This window comes from Rhinatrema bivittatum, chromosome 7 (genome assembly GCF_901001135.1).
Source record: "Rhinatrema bivittatum chromosome 7, aRhiBiv1.1, whole genome shotgun sequence".
Lineage (NCBI taxonomy): Eukaryota > Metazoa > Chordata > Amphibia > Gymnophiona > Rhinatrematidae > Rhinatrema > Rhinatrema bivittatum.
This window is the reverse complement of record NC_042621.1, coordinates 308,716,786-308,737,306: the sequence shown is the minus strand read 5'-3', so window position 1 is coordinate 308,737,306 and position 20,521 is coordinate 308,716,786. Positions and strand designations below refer to the sequence as shown.

Below are 20,521 nucleotides of genomic sequence, written 5' to 3'. Positions count from 1 at the left end.
TCCATACTAGGAGCCATCACCCAGGAAAAGGATCCAAGCAACATCGTGGACAATACGTTCAAATCCTCTTCTGCACACTGAGCAAACAATGTCAGGAATAAGAACGTGCCATACTGGGTCAGACCAAGGGTCCATCAAGCCCAGCATCCTGTCTCCAACAGTGACCAATCCAGGCCATAAGAACCTGGCAAGTACCAGGTTCTTATGGCCTGGTACTTGCCAGGACGGGACACGTAAGCCGAATGACCGTAACAATCTACTTCGGTTCAATAGCTTTCAGCCAACTAACTTTAAAACTAACCCTCCCAGTAGGACAATTCTTGAGACTGAGGAGATTGTGTACAGACTGCACTGAATTTAAAAATCAAGCCAGACACATGGCAGATCGATTCTTACAGCGGAGATATCCAGTCCATTGTGTAAAGTCAGCATATTGTAGAGCCCTTTATTCCAGAGAATATTTATTCTTGAAAAAAAACAGAGGAATCGAACCCACAGACCCTGGTGCTTAAACACACACTGGCGTCCTTTGCTATCAGCAGAGCCATTTCAAAACATTGGGAGATCCTCCAGGAAATTCATCCTTCATTTCAAGAACCCATTCGAATTGCATTCTCTAGGGGCTGTAACATTGAAGACCACATTGTTCACTCAAGCGTTCATAATCCCCCAGTAGTGATGGAGAACATGAAAGCTTGTACAAAATGCCCATTCCCCCTTGCTCGTTGATGTACCACATCGCTACCTGGTTGTCTGTTTGAATCAGGATGGTCTTGTTTGAGAGGCAATCCTGAAAGACTGAGGGCATATCTGATCGCTCGAAGTTCCAAGAAATTTATCTGTTTGGCTGCCTCTGGAGACCAGGGACCCAGAGTCTGTAGGTCGTTGACATGAGCACCCCAACCTAGATTGGAGGCATCTGTCGTTAGGACAATTTGAGCCTCTGGAACCTGAAAGGGAAGGCCTTGAAGGAGGTTGGAGAGCTGCATCCACCAGGCCAGCAAAAGGAGAAGCTGCTTGGTAACGTGTACAATGCTGGACATTGGCTGGTAAGCCTGAGTCCACTGGGACTTTAGAGTCCACTGCATGACTCATGGTGAGGCGTGTCATTGGAGTGACATGTACAGTGGGCGCCATGTGGCCCAGCAAAATGAGAAAATGCCGAGCTGTCGAATAATGTTGATTCTGAAGGCATTGTGCGAGGGATATGAGAGTATGAGCTCAATCCTGAGGGAGGAATGCTTTTGCCTGCATGGTGTCCAGGTCGGCTCCTATGAAGGATAGGGCTTGAGATGGAACTAGGCTGGACTTGAGGTAGTTGATCAAAAACCCTAGAGACAGCAACGTATGGATTGTTAGACTAAGGAGACTAATGCATCCCTCTGATTCGGAGCCCTTATCAGCCAATTGCCAAGATAAGGGAAGACATGGATGCCCTAACATCTCAGGTAAGCCACGACCACTACGAGGCACTTGGTGAAGACTCGAGGAGCAGATGATAGGCCGAACGGCAGTACCCGGTACTGAAAATGCCAGGGGCAGACCAGGAAACGAAGGAATTTGCGGGGGGTGGAGTGATCGAGATGTGTGTATACGCGTCTTGTGGATCTAGAGATAAAGACAAATCTCCTCTTTGTAGAAGAAGCAGTAGAGAACCCAAGATCACCATCCTGAACTTCTCCCTCTGAAGATATTTAAGGCACGCAGGTCCAGTATTGGACGAATGCCGCCTGACTTTTTTGGGATGAGGAAATACCTGGAATAGAACCCCTGCCCCTGCTGAGTGAGGGGCACAGGCTCTATTGCCCGGGATTTTAGGAAGGTTGATACCTCCTCTGCCAGAAGAGAGGAGTGGTCTGATGAACCCCACGTCAGCCGAGGTGGGGAGTCTGCTGGTACCGACAGGAAGTTGAGGTGGTAGCCTTGGGTCAGTACAGCAAGTACCCACTGGTCTGAAGTGTCCGTGTGCCATATGTTGGTAAAATGGCAGTGTCGACCACCGACTGGTACGGACGGTAGAGGAGGTTGGCTTATGCTCTCCAGCGAGGAGTCAAAATCCAGCATCTGGGCCCGGTTGAGGGGCTAGCTGGGTCTTCTGAGGTCGGGCTTGCCTGGACTGACCCTTCTGGTAAGGTCTGGAAGGACGACCTTGAGCAGCAGGAGGATCTCATCTCCTTGGCTTGAAAGACTGTCGCTTAGAGTCCCTTCAGAATGTCCTCTTAGAAGTGGACAGGAAATCAGAAGGTACTGAGGAAAGCTGGCGCAGCGTTTCATGGTAGTCCTTTAGCTGTGCCACTGTTTCCTGGATTTTGTCCCCGAAGAAATTATCTCCAGTGCAAGGTAGGTCTGCTAACCGGTCCTGCACCTCTGGTCGTAGGTCTGAGGACTTCAGCCAGGCCCACCTTCTTGCACTAATTCCCGCTGCAGACACTCTGGAGGCAGTGTCAAAAATATCATAGGCAGCGCAGACCTCATGCTTGCCAGCATCTAGGCCTTTCTGAGCCAGAGCATTGAGTGGATTTATTTATTTTATTTATAATTTTTTATATACCGCCGCTCAAAGATATCACGTCAGTGTACAGTGAACAGGAACTTACGCCGGAGCGTTATACATTTAACAGGGTTATATAATCGTTATACATTTAACAATAGTAAAAATATAAATATTTGAACATAAAGCAAGTAGAGTCTTTTAAAAAACAGAACTATAATTTAGGAGTAACTTAACAGAGCTGAGTTAAACAGAACTGGAGAAGAAAGGGATTCTAGTAAATTGGGTATGAGGTAAGGGAGAGCGTTAGGATGAGATGGAGTTCTAAATTAGAGGTAGTAAGAGGGGGGAGAAAGCACTTCGAGTGCAATTAAGAGCAATTGTAAGGAGAGGTATTTACAGTAAGCAGAATTTGGGGAAATTAGAGATGGTGTCTAGACCGGGGGAGAAGGGTAGTTAATGCAGGGCATATAAAGGAGAGGAAAAACATGAATATTTCAAGTATAGGCATGTGTGAATAACCATGTCTTGAGTTTTTGCTTGAATGTTTTGGGAGATGGCTCGAGGCGCAGTTCAGTGGGCATGGTATTCCATAACAAAGGGGCAGCAAAAGAAAGCACTCGTGCTTTGGTGGAAGCATGGTTATATAGTTTGGGCGAAGGGGTTTGTAATGTGGCGAGGTATTGATTTCTAGTAGGTTTAATAGAAGTTTGAAATTGTAGTGAATTATTAAACCATTTCATTTCAGGATTGTGGAGGGCTTTATGGATAAGTGTTAGTGTCTTGTAGTGTATGCGAGATTGAATGGGGAGCCAGTGTAGTTCCTTCAAAACTGGCGTAATATGTTCCTTTGAGTTTGTGTTAGTAAGTATACGGGGGCTGCAGTATTTTGCAGGATTTGTAGGGGGCGGATGGCATTTTTAGGTAGGCCTAGGAGGAGTGAATTGCAATAATCTGTTTTGGAAAACAGCATGGCTTGTAGAACTGTCCGGAAATCAGATGCGTGAAGCAATGGTTTCAATTTTTTGAGTGTATGTAATTTGAAAAAACACTCTTTAAGGATTGCACTGATAAATTTTTTGAGGGTCATTTGGTCGTCAATAATGACTCCTAGGTCTCGGACTTGGTGGGAGAATTGTATGTGCGTTGATGTTATAAGTGAGGTAGGAGAAGCATGTAATGGGGTGGGAGGAGATATGATCATGAGTTCAGTTTTTGTGGAGTTGAGGGCAAGTTGTAAGGAAGTTAAAAGATTATTGATAGAAGCAAGAGTAGTGTCCCAGATTTCAAGGGCTTTGGATATGGATTCCGTTACTGGGATAAGAATTTGTACATCATCAACGTACAAAAAGTGTGGAAGCTTAAGATTGGCGAGGAGATGGCAAAGCGGTAGAAGATAGATGTTAAAAAGGGTAGATGAAAGTGAAGAGCCTTGCGGGACTCCTTGCTTTAAAGGGATTTCTTTAGATAGGTGGTTGCCAATTTTGACTTTATAATTACGGTTAGACAGGTAGGAAGTAAACCAGTTATGAGAGCAGTACCAGTTATTCCAATCTCGTGTAGGCGTTGGAGGAGAATTTGGTGGTTAACGGTATCAAAAGCCGCTGAGATATCCAGAATTACTAGAAGATGAAGTTGATTTCTATCAAGGCTTTTGAGAATGTAATCAGACAGGGATAAGAGAAGAGTTTCAGTACTGTGTAATTTGCGAAATCCATATTGTGAGGAAGAGAGGATATGGTGTTCTTCTAAATAGTCACTAAGTTGACGGTTGATAGTTTTTTCTAGGATTTTAGCAATAAATGGGAGGTTAGAAATAGGGCGGTAATTAGCAAGGTCTAATGTGTCGAGCTTAGGTTTTTTTAAAGTGGGTTTAAGAATAGCAAATTTGAGAGAGTTGGGCACTTGCCCAAATTCAATGGATGCATTGATAATGTTAGAGATAGGGCTGGCTATTAGATCAGGGACAGTGAGGAGGAGTTTTGTGGGGATGGTATCAGAAGGGTGAGAGGAGGGTCTGGCTTTTTTGAGTAGGGATACAATTTCAGTTGTTGCTGTGTTTTCAAAGATTGTTAGCTGAGGTGCAGATTCTTTTGTGTGACATAAGTTATTGAGTTGGGGCATGTGGGAATTGTGGGGGAAGCGTGACATAATTTTGTTAATTTTGTCCTGAAAATAGGAGGAGAGTTGTTCGCATTTTATTTATGGATTATTTATTTATGGATTTATTTATTTATGGATCCTGGAATTGTTCTGGTAAAGATTCAGAGAAATCTTGGATCTTCTTGAACAGGTCCCTGTTATACTGGGTCATGTATAACTGGTAGGAAGCAATGAGAGAAATGAGCATTGAGCCATGGAAGACACACCTACCAAAAGAATCCAGGGACCTCTGTTCTTTCCCTGGATGTATGGAGGAATGAGGTCATGCCTTCTTCTGGGCCGACTCCACAACCACAGAATGGTGATCCAGCTGTGTTCCTTGAAAGCCAGGGGCTGTCTGGACAAGGTAGGTGGCATCTGTCTTTTGGTTGACAGGTGGTACCGAGCCTGGGTGCTCCCAATTCCTTTTCAGCAGGTCAATTAGGATTTCATGAATAGGAATAGACATGATTTCCTTTGGGGCATCAAGAAACTGGAGTACGTCCAGCATCTTGTGCCTCGAGTCCTCTATCTGAAGCTGAATCGTTTCAGATGACATTTCCTTTATGAAATTAATAAAGGGGAGATTCTCTGGAGGAGAACGTCGTCTTTCCTCAGGGGGAGAAGGCTCTGAAGGCAAATCATTAGAATCCTGGGAATAGTCATCGGTCTAAGGATCGTAAGGTTGATCCCCAGAGGGAAGAGATAGTGTTAGTCCTGAAGGATCAGGCCTAGGCACAGACGGCATCGATGGAGGACGATGCGGTACCAATGGCAGTAAAGGTACCAATGGAACCGGCGACATAGACGGGTGAGTCTGTGGCAAGATTCCAGACGGCAGTATGGGTATCTGTGTTTCCTCATCTTCCGATGACAAAGGTATCAGCGTAGAAGGCGGTGGACATACCGGTACTCTCGGTTCCACCGGTGGAAGAGCACCGATCAGCACACCCAGTCTGCCTAGAAGCGGTGCAAGCACCGTGGGCATCGGGTCGATGACTGGGGCTGGCATCGGTGGAGGTTGGAAGCCTTGAAGTGCCTTACCGATGGCCTCTTGGATCATCCGATCCAGTTGCTCGCGGAAGCCTGGGGCATGTAACCCCAGCTCCTGAGTAGGAGGCAATAGAGGCGTAGCTGGATGGTCCACCTGTAAAAGTGGAGTCGCAGCTCCCTGCTCCGATGAAGGTGGGGGAATGCCTTGGTGACCCGGTCGCAGAGGAGGATGGGGCCTTCTCTAGATGGGATTTGTCGGTGGATGTGTCGACACTGATACAGAGGGCTTGTCTGGATCAGCGGACTGAGCCTTTCGATGCCAGTGTCAACGCTTTTCACGATGTTCTTCCTCATCGCCTCAGGAAAAGGACAGAGGAGAAGTAGACACCTTTGGAGTAGTCTATACCGGTTGAGTAGCACCAGTGTCCCGCTGCTAGCGAGAGGTCAATGGCACCGGCTCAGACGAAGTCAAAGCGGTCGATGGAGTTGGGGGTTTTGAATGAAAAAGAAACTCCATCTTCTATAAGCTGGCCTTTCGGCCCTTCGGCGTCATTTGGGCACATTTGGTGCAAGTTAGGGTGTCATGGTCGGACCCAAAGCACAATACACAAACTATGCGGGTCTGTGATGGACATTGTCCAAGGACAATCGGGGCACTGACGAAAACATAATGCCATGGCTTCGACAAAAATTTAGCCGTGGTGCAGTCGATGGCCAGTAGGCCCCCGAAGGGAAAACTCGACGGGAATCGACCGCAAACAAGGATAAAGCCTTACCTTTTGACCATGGAGTACGGATATCGAAAGGGGGACCCCTATGGGGTAGAATTTTTTGAAAATTTTGAAAAGTTCTGTGAGGAAAATTCCTGTCAGGAATCTCTAGAGAGCTCCTTAACCCGCGTGGTTACTGCTGCACGGAAAAAAAAAAAAAAAGAGACTGAAGGGGGACCCTTGCTGGATGCAGGGGTAGTGCCCTGCTGAGCATGCCCAGTAGGTGCCAGTCAAAGTTCTAGAAACTTTCACAAAAGTGTTCCGTGATTGGGCTCCATCCTGATGATGTCACCCATATGTGAGGACTACCATCCCTGCTTGTTCTGTGAGAAAATGTACTTTCATTTCATTTATCGCAAAACCACCTCTGTTCTTTTTATTTTTGTGATTTACACCTTGCCTTCTGTTTTTTGCTTTAATTCTAAGCCACACCCAGCCCTCAGCCCTAATTACTACTCAGTGACTTTTATCCAGCTTTTTTTTTCCCTGCTCCTCTGTACTCCCAGCTCAGACTCAACCACGCTCAGGATATGGCACCAGGGGCCCTTATTCACAACTGTTTGAGGATGTTCCCCTATTTTATATTACACTCATCCCTAGCATACTCATCTTATTGAAATGATGGTCCTGGGCCAGCGGCCACATACCAAAGCTCCTTCTGAAACCCTGCAATCATGACCCTGAATCCAGCCACAAGGCATCACCACGCTCCCTCCACAGTGATTGTAACACCCCTCCATCCTAATGCTACCTAATGGCTTTAACCACCACCTCAGAGTCATCTTTAATACCACCTGGCAATTCTATCATTCAACCTGCTCTCACCATCTCCCAGGGCTCACCCTTAATATTGCCCAGCAACAAACTCCTCCCCCTCCCTCAAAACAATTCTAATATCCACCCAGTCCTCCCCTCTAACACAGTCCAGGGCTCACCCCTCAGAACCCCAAGCAGTTTCTTAAATCAAAGCAAAGCTCCTTCTGAACAGGTCTTTCATTGAACTGTATCACACACCTTACCTGCATCCCCACCACACGTGGCATAACAGGCAATGGGCGCACAGAATATAGCACAAGACAAGACACTGGGGCAGATACAGAAAAGGCTTCCCTTTCACCCCAATTCAGCGCTGCAACCAGGGATGCAGTGTTAAGAGGATTACAAGCACTGGGGCCTACACTCCCAAGCAGCATGGCAGGAAATCAGCAAAGGAACACCTACAGAAGCTGCTGACCGTCCTGGTCCTCGTTGGGCCACAATGGCTCCAGAAATCGCCTTGATCCAGCAGTGCATATCCTCAGGACTGTCTGCCTGCAGAGGGAAGCATGGGAGAAAGTCACTGACCAGGGTTTAACCATTTCGATAGTGATAACACAGAAGCTGCTAGACCTACAGCAAGTTTTAAGGCTTCCATTATCTGCAAGTCTTTCACGAGCCACAAATCCAAGCCAACCACTCTCACCCCCCGAGCAGCAGAAGAGGCAGCAGTAAGAATAAACAAAAGCATACCTGAACATAGAAGGTTCGAGAGGTTGTTACAATTTCAAACAGATTGTCTCTCAACATGTTATCACTGCAAAAAGATCAAAGAGCCACAGTCAGCACAAGTCACAACCAACAGCACGAGTAGGAGCATTCATTTTATTTTGCCTATTTAGTTCACCAATCCAAATGCCTTGCTCTTGTTGGATTAGCATCAGAAGCCACTTAATCCAAATCAATTAAGATGAAGAAAGGAAGAATCTGGAAGACTGACCATAAATCAGATCCTCTTTGGAAGAGGGGGGACTTTTCCTTCTTAAGAACACAAGAAACTGTCATACTGGGTCAGACCAAGGGTCCATCAAGCCCAGCATCCTGTTTCCAACAGTGGCCAATACAGGCCATAAGAACCTGGCAAGTTCCCAAAAACTAAGTCTATTCCATGTTACCATTGCTAGTAATAGCAGTGGCTATTCTCTAAGTAAACTTGATGAATAGCAGGTAATGGACTTCTCCACCAAGAACTTATCCAATCTTTTTTTTAAACCCAGCCACACTAACTGCACTAACCACATCCTCTGGCAACAAATTCCAGAGTTTAATTGTGCGTTGAGTAAAAAAGAACTTTCTCCGATTAGTTTTAAATGTGCCCCATGCTAACTTCATGGAGTGCCCCCTAGTCTTTCTATTATCCAAAAGAGTAAATAACCGATTCACATCTACCCGTTCTAGACCTCTCATGATTTTAAACACCTCTATCATATCCCCCCTCAGCCGTCTCTTCTCCAAGCTGAACAGCCCTAACCTCTTTAGTCTTTCCTCATAGGGGAGCTTTTCCATTCCCTTTATCATTTTGGTTGCCCTTCTCTGTACCTTCTCCATTGCAATTATATCTTTTTTGAGATGCAGTGACCAGAATTGTACACAGTACTCAAGGTGTGGTCTCACCATGGAGTGATACAGAGGCATTATGACATTTTCCATTTTATTAACCTTTCCCTTCCTAATAATTCCTAACATTCTGTTTGCTTTTTTGACTGCTGCAGCACACTGAGCAGACGATGTTAAAGTATTATCCACTATGATGCCTAGATCTCTTTCCTGGGTGGTAGCTCCTAATATGGAACCTAGCATCGTGTAACTACAGCAAGGGTTATTTTTCCCTATATGCAACACCTTGCACATTAAATTTCATCTGCCATTTGGATGCCCAATCTTCCAGTCTCGCAAGTTCCTCATGCAATTTATCACAATCCGCTAGTGATCTAACCATTCTGAATAATTTTGTATCTGCAAATTTGATAACCTCACTCATTGTATTCCTTTCCAGATCATTTAAAATTTTTTGAAAACCACTGGTCCAAGTACAGATCCCTGAGGAACTGCACTGTTTACCCTTTTCCACTGAGAAAAGAGATTTAATCCTACTCTGTTTCCTGTCTTTTAACCAGTTTGTAATCCACGAAAGGACATCGCCTCCTATCCCATGATTTTTTAGTTTTCTTAGAAGCCTCTCATGAGGGACTTTGTCAAACCCTTCTGAAAACCCAAATACGCTACATCTACCGGTTCACCTTTAGCCACATGTTTATTAACCTCTTAAAAAAAAATGAAGCAGATTTGTGAGGCAAGACTTGCCCTGGGTAAAGCCATGCTGACTTTGTTCCATTAAACCATGTCTTTCTATATGCTCTGATTTTGATGTTTAGAACACTTTCCACTATTTTTCCTGGCACTGAAGTTAGGCTAACCGGTCTGTAGTTTCCCGGATCGCCCCTAGAGCACTTTTTAAATATTGGGGTTACATTGGCCACCCTGCAATCTTTAGGTACAATGGATGATTTTAATGATAGGTTACAAATTTTAACTAATAGATCAGAGATGTCATTTTTGAGTTCCTTCAGTATCCTAGGATGCATACCATCCAGTCCAGGTGATTTGCTACTCTTTAGTTTGTCAATCTGGCCTACTACATCTTCCTTAAAAGAACTCCTGGGAAATAAAAGCCCAGTGTAAAGAAGAAATCTCCAGCACACAAGAAGCAGGCAGAGCTGCAGTAGGAATGGCAGCTGCCTGAGAAGCCACTCTACTTACACAGCCTGTTCAGGGCTAAGAGGTGGAAGGCCACAATTCCCTTCAGTGCTCTGTGGCTGCAATATGGCCACTCAAGCCTCTAAATCAGGGGGGTCCCTTGGGTAGTCTCTGGTTCACAGCTCGGACCCCACCCCGCCACCAGCATAAAATTGTGGCTACAGAGCTCCTCCAAACCGTTGCATACTCCCTGCAGAGTTTGGAAGCACTTCCTGCCTGTGTCTTCCAAAGATTACAGGCTGGGTAGAGCATCTTTTTTTTTTACTGCACTCTTGTTGCCGGCACCATCTTGCTCATGCTAAGGGAGGAAAACTCCATCCCAACAGAAAAATCCCCAATTTCATGGAACTCATCGAAGTTTTAATTTAGGCAGTTCCCCATAAAACTCAAAATAGCTGTTCTCCCCAGGCCCATCCCGACCGGGAGTGCATACCGTGCATTTATTTATTTATTTTAATATATTTCTATACCGGACTTCATGAATGGGATTCATATCAGGCCGGTTTACATGGAACTTAGGGGATTAACAAGTGTAACCAAACAAGAAGGCGGAAACAAGCAAAGTTACATATAACAAGGGGATTGAACTTGGGGGCTATAGTAGCCAGGAAGTAGACAGAGAGGAATTAACTAAATATAAATAATATATGATGGGTTAAGAGATTAGTAAACATTAGTAAACATTTGCACGAAGAGGCAAACCCGGGGAGGTGGCAGCAAGAGAGGCTGTGGGCCACCGGTTGAGCCTAACCAGTCAGTGGCCAAAGAAGGAGAAAGAACCAGCGACAGAAGGAGAGGCCCGACATTCGGGTATGGGCATGCACGTGCGCACATCTTCCGCTCCCTCCCCCCCAAAGCAGAAAAATCGGTGGGTCGTATGGCCCAAAGACAGCAAAAGGCCCATGGGGCTGTGGTGGAGCTCATCCCGCCATGGCCCAATAGGTGGTGTGTGTGTGTGTGTGTGTGTGTGTATGTGTGAATGTATCTGTGAGGGTGAGGCAGCCTGTTTATGTTAGAGAGAGGAAATATGTGAGAGTGAGTTATTGTGCATGCGAGAAGATAAAATTTGTGCGGCCCTACCTCCCCCAATCCACGACAATCTCAGGGTGACTGAAAATCAGATCCCAGGTATGGAGAGCAGATTAGTTTTAATAATTAGGTGTAATTTCATGATTCAGGAAATTTTCGATATTCTATTAACTGGTTTGAAATATTTTATGAATATGACTTTATGATTGTATTATATTTCTTGATTTTATTATTTGTCTTATGAAGAATGGTAATGTTTCTGTTTTTCCATTGTTGTGGGCTCCAGCGGAGCACAGTAATTTTTCGCACAAGGCAGCCAAAAAAATAGTGCCAACCCTGGTTCTCTCGCTGCCGCAGTCTGCAGCTGCAGAAACAGCTTAGGCTTTACCTTTTTTTTTTGAACCTTGTAGCAGAGTTGCCCGACCAGCAGAAAAATTTAAAGGCATAGCTACAAATAGTACAGGACAGCCTAGAAATAGGAGGAGAAAGAAGGAAAAGTCGAAGGAACAAAACATGGGAGAGGGGGCGGGAGAAAGAGGAGAAGGAAGAGAGATCCCAAGCAAAGCCCCCCCCACTGCTCTTGATTTGGTTAACACAGGGAGGGAGGGAGCTAGTTTTTCAGCCTATCACCTCCTGGAGAGAGAATACTGGCAGGCTGGTGCAAGCACCGATGCACAGGAGGGGGGTCTCTGCCACTATCTGCTGGTCAGTGAGCATTACCCACTTATCTGCATTGATCTAACTGCATGAATAAGAATGTGGACAAAAAATGCTTTCAAAAGAACTGAGAGGAATCCTTTTTAATGAGGCCTTTACTGTACTACAGGCTCAAGGGAACAACAAGAATCTGAGGGCTTAAGCAAGGTGGTTCAGAAAGGATGGATTCATCAGTAATTACTGTATGTTTATAGGCTTTGCATGGTGCTTGTAATTTGCCCAGAATTTAAGATGGTGTGACTAATAAGCGACTAATCGTCATTCCCATTCACAACTCTCTCTCAGATGCCCTTGCCTTCTGGAACACATGTCTTGCCAACATAAATGACTTCCTCACCAACATCCACCTCGCTCTAAACTCCTCCAAAACAGAGCTGCTCCTTATCTCTCCTCACCTCCCTCCCAAACCACCGATCTCCAACGATCCAGCTTTCAACGTCATAACACCCCAACCCACAGTAAGAGACCTTGGGGTTATCATAGATCAACAACTCAATCTCAAAAAACAGATCAACTCCATCCTCAAAGAAGGTTTCTTCAAGCTTCACATCCTGAAGAAACTCAGACCCCTCCTCCACTATCATGACTTCCGCACCGTCGTCCAAGCCACCCTTTCCTCAAAGCTGGACTACTGTAATGCCCTCTTCCTCGGCCTACCCTCCTCCACCACCAAGTCCTTACAAATGCTCCAGAATGCCATCGCCAGGGTCATCACCAACTCAAGGAAAGCTGATCACATTACCCCTATACTCAAAGAACTCCACTGGCTCCCCATCGCATCCCGAATTCTCTTCAAAATTCTAACCATAGTGCACAAGTCCATCCACTCGCACAATTCCAATTGGTTGGATGAACCCTTTCGTCCTATACGCACTGAATGACCCACTCGCACTGTCAAAGGCACCCTCTCCATTCCCCCTTTGAAAAAAGCCCACCTCTCCTCTACTAGGGACCGTGCACTATCCATTGCAGGCCCTAAACAATGGAACGCCCTCCCTACCACTCTCAGGCTAGAGCCATGTTACGCCAAGTTCAGAAAAAAAACTTAAAACATGGCTCTTCCGACAAGCCTACCCTGATTAAGTACACCGACTTCCGCAAGTATCTTGCCTACGCCTTGTATATTCCTGTAAATAGTCCGTTGCAGTTTTATTTATTGCTTTAATTCCTCCACCTCCTGCTCTTTCTATACTCCTCCTTGTTTGCCCTCCCTGTTCATTGTAATTTCTGCCTTTAAAGTTACATTGTAAACCGGTATGATGTATGCATACTAATACCGGTATATAAAAGTTTTTAAATAAATAAATAAGTATTTTTAAACTTAAAAAGTAGCACACAGCATTGGCCAAGAAGGAAGAGCTGCAGTGTAGGACTGCTCCTCCCCAGCACAGAAAAGACGCTGCATGAAGGGAAAAAAAATACAAATTAAAAAAAAAATGAATAGACAACACACAACCAAGCAAAAAGGTTTAAAACCAAAAATGTGACAGAATCCAGGGGAAAACAACATTTTACTAACATTTTCAGTAGATACTGAGGTTTTCCAACCCTACACATGATCATGTAAAGAGCTAGCCAGGCTGAAAAGCAAAACACACTCTGGAATTTGAAGTTGCCACCTGAAGAGCAGGTGCTGCTGGAGTGGTGAGCGGCAGTGCCGAGCACAGCGCCCAGAGCAGGTCACCAGCTTCATGGGAAAGTAAGGCTGCCAAAAACTTTCCCCTCACCTCTGCTTACACTCCTGCACCTTATGGACATCTTTCAGGGGAATCATCCGAAGGGGATCCTTCTCCTGCAAAAGAGCACAGAAATACATTTACTCCAGCACGGTGCTTCACAGGCGGCCCTTTAACTAGGGAGCTGCTTATTATAAGCTCAGCCACCAGCTTCCTCTGGCAAGTCAGAACAGATTTTGTGGCAGTTTCTGAAACTAAGGCAATTATACAGAACATTTGCAAAAATTGGAATTATTTTGCATATTAAATCATGTTAGTTTATTTTACATAAAAATAGTTTACCAATCCCTCTATGTCTGAATAATTGTTTTTCATTCTTTTGGTAGTTTTATGGATGGGGAATGGCGAGAGGAGGCTAAGGGAAGCAGGAAGAGAGGAAAACAAGACTATAGTCTCTCCATGTACTTGTCCCATTTGGGTCCTCCCCCCCCCCGTGCTTGTCCCATACTCTCTTGAATTCCCCATTACTATTCCTTGTCTCCACGACTTCCAAGGGGAGGCTGTTTTGTGTATCCACCGCCCTTCCCTTAAAGAAACATTTACTTAATTACACTCTTGAGTGTATCCTTTCCACCCTTATCCCATGGGAAGGAGGTGGTGGCACTGGAGGTGTGGGGGAGGAGAGGGGAAGAGAGGTCCGTGGGAAGCTGGAGCAGGTGAGAACAGTAGGGATAAAGCCCAGACTGCTACCTCAGTGCTCCGTAATGGCTGTTATCTTATTTAATCTTTATTGCATTCTTGTTTGCTGATATTCACCTGGCTGCTTATGTTCATCATTCAAATGCTAATGACCTAAGGGTCTTAAAGGATTGTCTTGACCAGATTTCCTTATGGATATCTGTACATACGTTTACGGTAAATCCTATAAAATCTGAAACCTAATGGGTGAAAAGGAGGGGAGATGACCCTAGGACTCACTGTTCCAGCTTCCCAACTGTTACTTCCCGTGTCTCTGGAGTTGGCCTTTGTGGATTTGGGTTCTGGAAAGAACTTTATCCTGAAAGAAATTGAACAACTTCTGATTCTCAGACTCAGTATCACCTCAAAGGGTATTCAGCCAACAGATGGCCCCAGTCAGCACATTATAAGCAAAAGCCCTGAGCCTCTCCTCTGGGGCCAAACAGCTACGACCCAATTGCATGGGCTCTTCGGAAAGAGTAGAGGTCAAGGGAGCAGGAGGCAAAAGTGGACATCAGAACCGGGGTGCCAATGTGATGTTCCTTCATTTAAGGCCCTTTCTGATCAGATCTGATCTTATATTAGCTCACATTTTGGTTCTTAGTCTTATTGACTATTATTTATTTATTTATTTATTTTTAGTTTTTATATACCGATGTTCCTGTATAATATACATATCACACCGGTTTACATGGAAATAAAACTGATGCCTCGGAGAGGCAGTTTACATCGAAACATTTTTAACATTTTTAACAGCATAACCAAAGGGGCAGGGGAAAAGGAGGAGGTTACAGTGGTTAAAAACTTATCTAGTTACATAGTGATATGGAATAAATTATTATTTATTTAATTCTTTTATATACCGACCTTGTAACGCAGTTTATCAGGGCCACCCAGTAAGTTCTTTGAAGAAGCTACAACTTTTGCAGAATACTGAGTTTAAGAAGTTTGACCTCATGGGTACCTTATTAGTTGAGCTTCCAAGTCCTTTGGAGGATAAGGCTTAAAATCTAGGCATTTAAAGTGATTCATACAAGTCATCCAAGGTATCAGGTTAGTTTAACCGCATCTAATACAGGAGGGGCATTGTGTTCTTCTCATGTGGAATGTTTGAGGTTACCCTCAAGTCAACCACACCCTTCCCTTTAGCTACCAGGCTCTAGCTCAAAGGAATTCTTTACCTACTTTTAAAATTCAAGAAGGGCATCCTTCCTTCAAGCTTGTCATCACATCTTAATGATTGTTGTAGTACCCTTGATATTAGCCTTTTCTTTTTTAGGCTCTATGTTTTTCTTAGTTTTAATTTTATTTCTTTTGCTTGGATTTTTTATGCTGTTATTAAATTTGAGAATGTTCTTTTTTGAGGCATTTTATGCTTTTATATGTTTTTGTAATGGGTTGTAACATTATTGAAATATAGATTTTTAATTTTTGTATCTTAACCGCTTTGATATTTGTGCTGAAAGGCAATATATCAAAGTTAACTAATGGCCCTCCCCTCCCTTGGCTCCAAGTCCTACTTCCTCTTTCGTCCCCATCCCAGATGTCCTCTCTCGTAACAAGTGCCCCACTCTTCCTCTAGCTTCTGTTTATCCTGTCTTTTACACCTTCCCACCTACTAGCTCTTCATTCACCTGACCATCCCTTTCCCGTGCTGCTCGGCCTGGCAGGAGGAGACAAGCAGCAGCACCACAAGTCACATTCTCCATCACTCAAGGCCCGACTGCTGTTTTGAAGTGTGCAGGCCACCGTACTGCAGTGCATTCAAAGCAGCAGTCAGGCTTCAGGTGTCAGAGGAGAATGACGCCTGAGGTGCTGCCCTAGCAGGTAGTGTGGGGGGGGGGGGGGGGGGGGCTGAGAGAGAGTTAAAAATGCACCACTAGATAGCCTCCACCTTCCTGCTTGGCCCTTGATCTCAGACAACTTCACATGAACCAGAAAATTCTATGGGAAGGGTTGAATTTTCAAGCCCTTCCTGCTGCCCATGGCATCACAGAATACCAGTGGGGCCAGCTAAACGCCTCAATACTGTTGATGCAACTCCATCATTGCTCTACTTCAACGGCAGGGGAAAAAGGGAAAAGGAGAACTGGATTCGTACAGGGACGGAGGGCCTCAATTTCTACGGTCTGGGGAAACAAGTATGGGGGTAACTTGCTGATGCGGCACTTACTGCCCTTAACCAATAAGCCTGATACTTTGATGCAACAGCAAGGCATAGCAGGGAATTGGATTCAAACAGCCATCAACAAGGGCCCTGACTTTTATGGTGTGGGAAATTGATAAGCCTGGGGTGACCTACACGCACAGCAGATACTTCCATAAGCTTGCTGGGCAGATTGGATGGACCATTTGGTCCTTTTTTGCCATCATTTCTATGAAACCTCTTCCATCAATGGCACAATGTGAAATTTATTTCAACTTGATTGCCACTTCAGTTACACCCTCAAAGCACATACAATTAGAAAGTAAAAAAAGGGGGAAGGATATAAAATGGACCTAAAAATGTATAAAGCATCTCTCCTGCTAGGTCTGCAGTTGTAACCACAAGACAAGATCTCCTCCTGGGCATTATTCCGTATTTATACTCTGAAGACTATTCCAGCCTGCATCATTTCCTAGGCAACCCTACAAGACAAACCAAATTAAATACAACCACATCTCCCTAAAGCAACTGGTTTAGAACAGTCTGCAAAACACCTTATATGGGATGGGGGCCAATGTGCATTCATGGATCAGCAAGCAAGGATGAATGGCCAGTTCTCATACACAGACTACCCCAAGGATGAGTACTAGGCCCAGTACTATTCAATTTCTTTATAAATGATCTAGAAGACAAAGGAATGATGTGGTTGCAAACATCACACAATACTAAACTGTACAGGGTAGTTAAAACACAAGCTAATTGTATAAAACTGCAGGAGGATCTAGAAAGCCTGAGAATGTGAGCATTCAGCTGGCAAATGGAATTTAATACAGTCTGCCAGAGCACGCTGCTGGAAATTTGCTATCTAGAGGTGTACCTCGGAATTATTATGGTCCATCCTGAAACCATCAGCACAATGTGCAGTACTGGCTAAAAAATCCAACCACATAAGGATAATTTGGAAAGGCATCTATGACAAATCTCAAGACATTATTATGCCCCTGTACACAGCTCTGATGCAACCACACCTGGAGTACTGGTGGGGCATCCCATCTTACAAAGGATCTAGCTGAGCTGAAAAAGGTAAGAGAAGGGCATCCCAAATTGAGACAGAATTGGGGCATCTGGGAAATAGAAGATTGAGAGAGGAGATGATAGAGGTCTGCCAAGACCATGAGTGGAAAGGATAAACCACAAGCAAGCGATTGTTTGCCCTGTCCTGTCCAAAAATACTAGCAACATAGGACATCTAATGAAAGTGCATGTTAGCAGTTTCAAGATGAACACATGAAACTTTCTTTAGTCAGCGGGTAGTTGAATTGTGTAAGCTGCTGCTGCCAGATATAAGAAGAATCTGGCTGCATTCCTGGAAGTTATGAGAGCTTGGTTAAAGGCCTAGTAGCCTCACACAGACATGTACAGGGAGATGAACTCTGGCTTTCACCTACTGGCTGAAACTAGTGATTGTGGGACGACCATGGTTGGATTTGGGATGCTTAGCTAGATGGACAGTTGGTCTGACCAAGCTTGGCCATTTTTATGTTCTAAAGAGCTACAAATGGATCTCACAAAACTGCAGGACTGAGCAATCAAGTGGCAGATGAGTTTCTGAAGCAAAGTAATGTATACGGGAAAATAAGTCAACCTTCTCACTCACAGTAACAAGGTCTAGTATGGCCCTTATCTTAAGATCTTGGATAATTATTTTAAAGCATAAGAACAAGTGTGCAGCGGGGACCAAAAAGAGAACATTAGGAATTAGAATTAAAGAACAATACTTTGGTTTTCTTGGTAAATCCTGCCACATCCTGAAGGGGAACCTATAAAATCCCAAGTAGCTATAGCAACCTTGTACTTTCTAACATTATGAGGTTGAGAATGTGCTGAAAGTTGTACATGCAACGTGGTTGTGTTTTCCCCAGAGCGCTCATTTCCTTTGTAGTGTTTGACCCTAACGACACAGTGATTCAAACTGTGGCTTGGACAGCATAACCTTCCAGTATCCTTAGGTCAAAAAGCTTTGGCTAGTACTTTGTGTGATTGGAACTCTCTAGTCTTGGCTGGGAGAATACAGAGACCCTGTTCCAGCTCATGTAGACAGCCCTTTCCTGACCTAGTCAATATTTGCTGAAAGAAACCTGATTTTACCTAAGACTGTTTGCAGTCAGTCTTTACATTCACTCTTCCTTTTTGTTAATAAAAACTTTTGTTTGTTACAAGCTCCTCAGCCAGCCAGCATGGGGACCAAAACACAAGCTCTCTTCACCCAAGACAGTCTGTGAGACCTCCAGCCCAGAGTGAAACAGAAGGTAATTTCCTAAAATTGGGGGGCTAGCTAGATACATTTATTAATGTACCCGAAACAAGGACTTTAAGAGATCTGGCTGGTTTATTTTATTGTCTGACAAAAGTGATTCTGTGGATAAGCCCAGAGGTCTTCGGAGCTATTCGGATTGTACAGATAATTATCTATAGAACTGCTGGTCCCGATAGGCGTGGGAAGAAGTCACAGTATCAGCAGCGTACAGAACACCTTCATACTGCTTACATATCCATCAGCTGCAAGGCAGACAGACAGTGCGATGGTGATGTAGCTTGAGTCCCACCTCATTAATATGTACCAGAGAGACCTCAGAGGCCCAAGACAAGCTTAAGGACTTGGAGACCAACTGCATGTTATAGGCAGAAAGTCTGGATATTTTATCCACTATAGGAAAAGTGGTGGAATCCCACACATCAGTCCAAACTCTAGGGTTTTTGCCTCCCTGCCAGTGAACTGAGAAAGAAGAAAAGCTTTACTGATACTGCTCTTTAACCTAGCGTGCCACCTGCAGACGATCAGTATAACCAAGCCAAGATGAGAATAACCATCTTGGCTTGGTTATACACCAATGAGCAGGAGGAAGGCTAAGATTTAGATCATTTACATAGATGAAAAATCCATAAACTGCTATTAATAAGCAATAGTAGCTTGACATTTATTTAATGTTTGAGTATTTGCCAGGTTCTTGTGGCCTGGATTGGCCACTGTTGGAAACAGGATGCTGGGCTTGATGGACCCTTGGGCTGACCCAGTATGGCAATTTCTTATGTTTTGAATATGAGCGGACTTTCCTAACCGGGTGGGGCACTGGACTGATCTGGGGTATTCCAGAAACAAAAATTAACAGATAAGAACCAATTTTCCTTTCCTGTTCATATCCCAGACTAGTCCAGACTCCTGGGATGTACCCAAACTCCCCTAAACTGAGTGGGATCGTGTTTGCCCCACTTGCAATACACTCTCTCTCCAAACCCCATGGATTCCGGTGCCCAGACATCCAACCAGTAATGTCTGGTGAAAGTGTGTAACGACTTCCAAGTAGCTGCCCAACAGATTTCTTGCGGAGATACCTGTTGACACTTGGCCCAGGATGTTTCCTGCGCCCAAACTGAGTGAGCCATTAGACCCTCTAGCACCAGTTGGCCCCTGCAAATGTATGCCGACCCACCTGTCTCCTTCAGCCAACGCACAAATGTAGCCTTGGACACCTTGCACCCATTCCTTGGCCCATTCCAAAGCTCGAAGAGATGATCCAATTTCTGGAAACTATTAGTCACCTTGAGATACCTCAATACCCACTCTACATCCAACACACAAAGTTCCTTTGCACGTGGCATGGATGAAACCAAATTCGGAAATGTGGGAAGTTCCATTGTCTGACTAAGATGAAGGGCAGAAACAACCTTTGAGAGAAAAGAGGGCACCAGCACCCCTGTTTTATTGTAACTTCTGCTTCTCTTCGCTATGTGAATATTTAAAGTTCATTGTACCCCTGTTGCACATTGATGACCCACCCGAGTGACTGTAAGGTGACTATCACCATGTGGACGGACCGTTCGGAATCCTTCAGAGACTTGGTGCGAATCAACCAGTCATCCAGATAAGGATGGACCAGAATACCCTCCTTGCGAAGGACAGCCGCTACCACCACCATAACCTTGGTGAAAGTCCGAGGAGCTGTGGCGAGGCCAAACGGAAGGGCTCAAAACTGGAAGTGCTGACCCAAGACCTTGAAGCGCAGGAACCGCAGAGGATTCATCCGGATCGGAATATGAAGATACGCCTCCGTGAGATCCAGGGACACTAGAAACTCTCCCTTTCGAATCGCTACCACCACAGTCCGTAGGGTTTCCTTACGAAAACGAGGGACCCTGAGACAATGGTTGAGTTTCTGCAGATCGAGGATGGGATGAAAAGTGCTCT

The 20,521-nt window shown here is 44.8% G+C and overlaps 1 protein-coding gene across 5 annotated transcripts in view; it reads right to left on the bottom strand.

The window, feature by feature from the left end:
- Nucleotides 1-20,521, bottom strand: part of PLEKHA1 (pleckstrin homology domain containing A1) — a 128,505-nt gene that overhangs the window by 23,383 nt on the left and 84,601 nt on the right. For all 5 annotated transcript variants that reach the window (XM_029610567.1, XM_029610566.1, XM_029610565.1 and 2 more), the window contains 3 exons: nucleotides 13,443-13,507; nucleotides 7,906-7,969; nucleotides 7,618-7,707 (listed from right to left, as the gene is read on the bottom strand). In XM_029610567.1, the coding sequence (XP_029466427.1) occupies nucleotides 7,618-7,707; nucleotides 7,906-7,969; nucleotides 13,443-13,507 (219 nt within the window). The remainder of the gene's footprint in view (nucleotides 1-7,617; nucleotides 7,708-7,905; nucleotides 7,970-13,442; nucleotides 13,508-20,521) is intronic.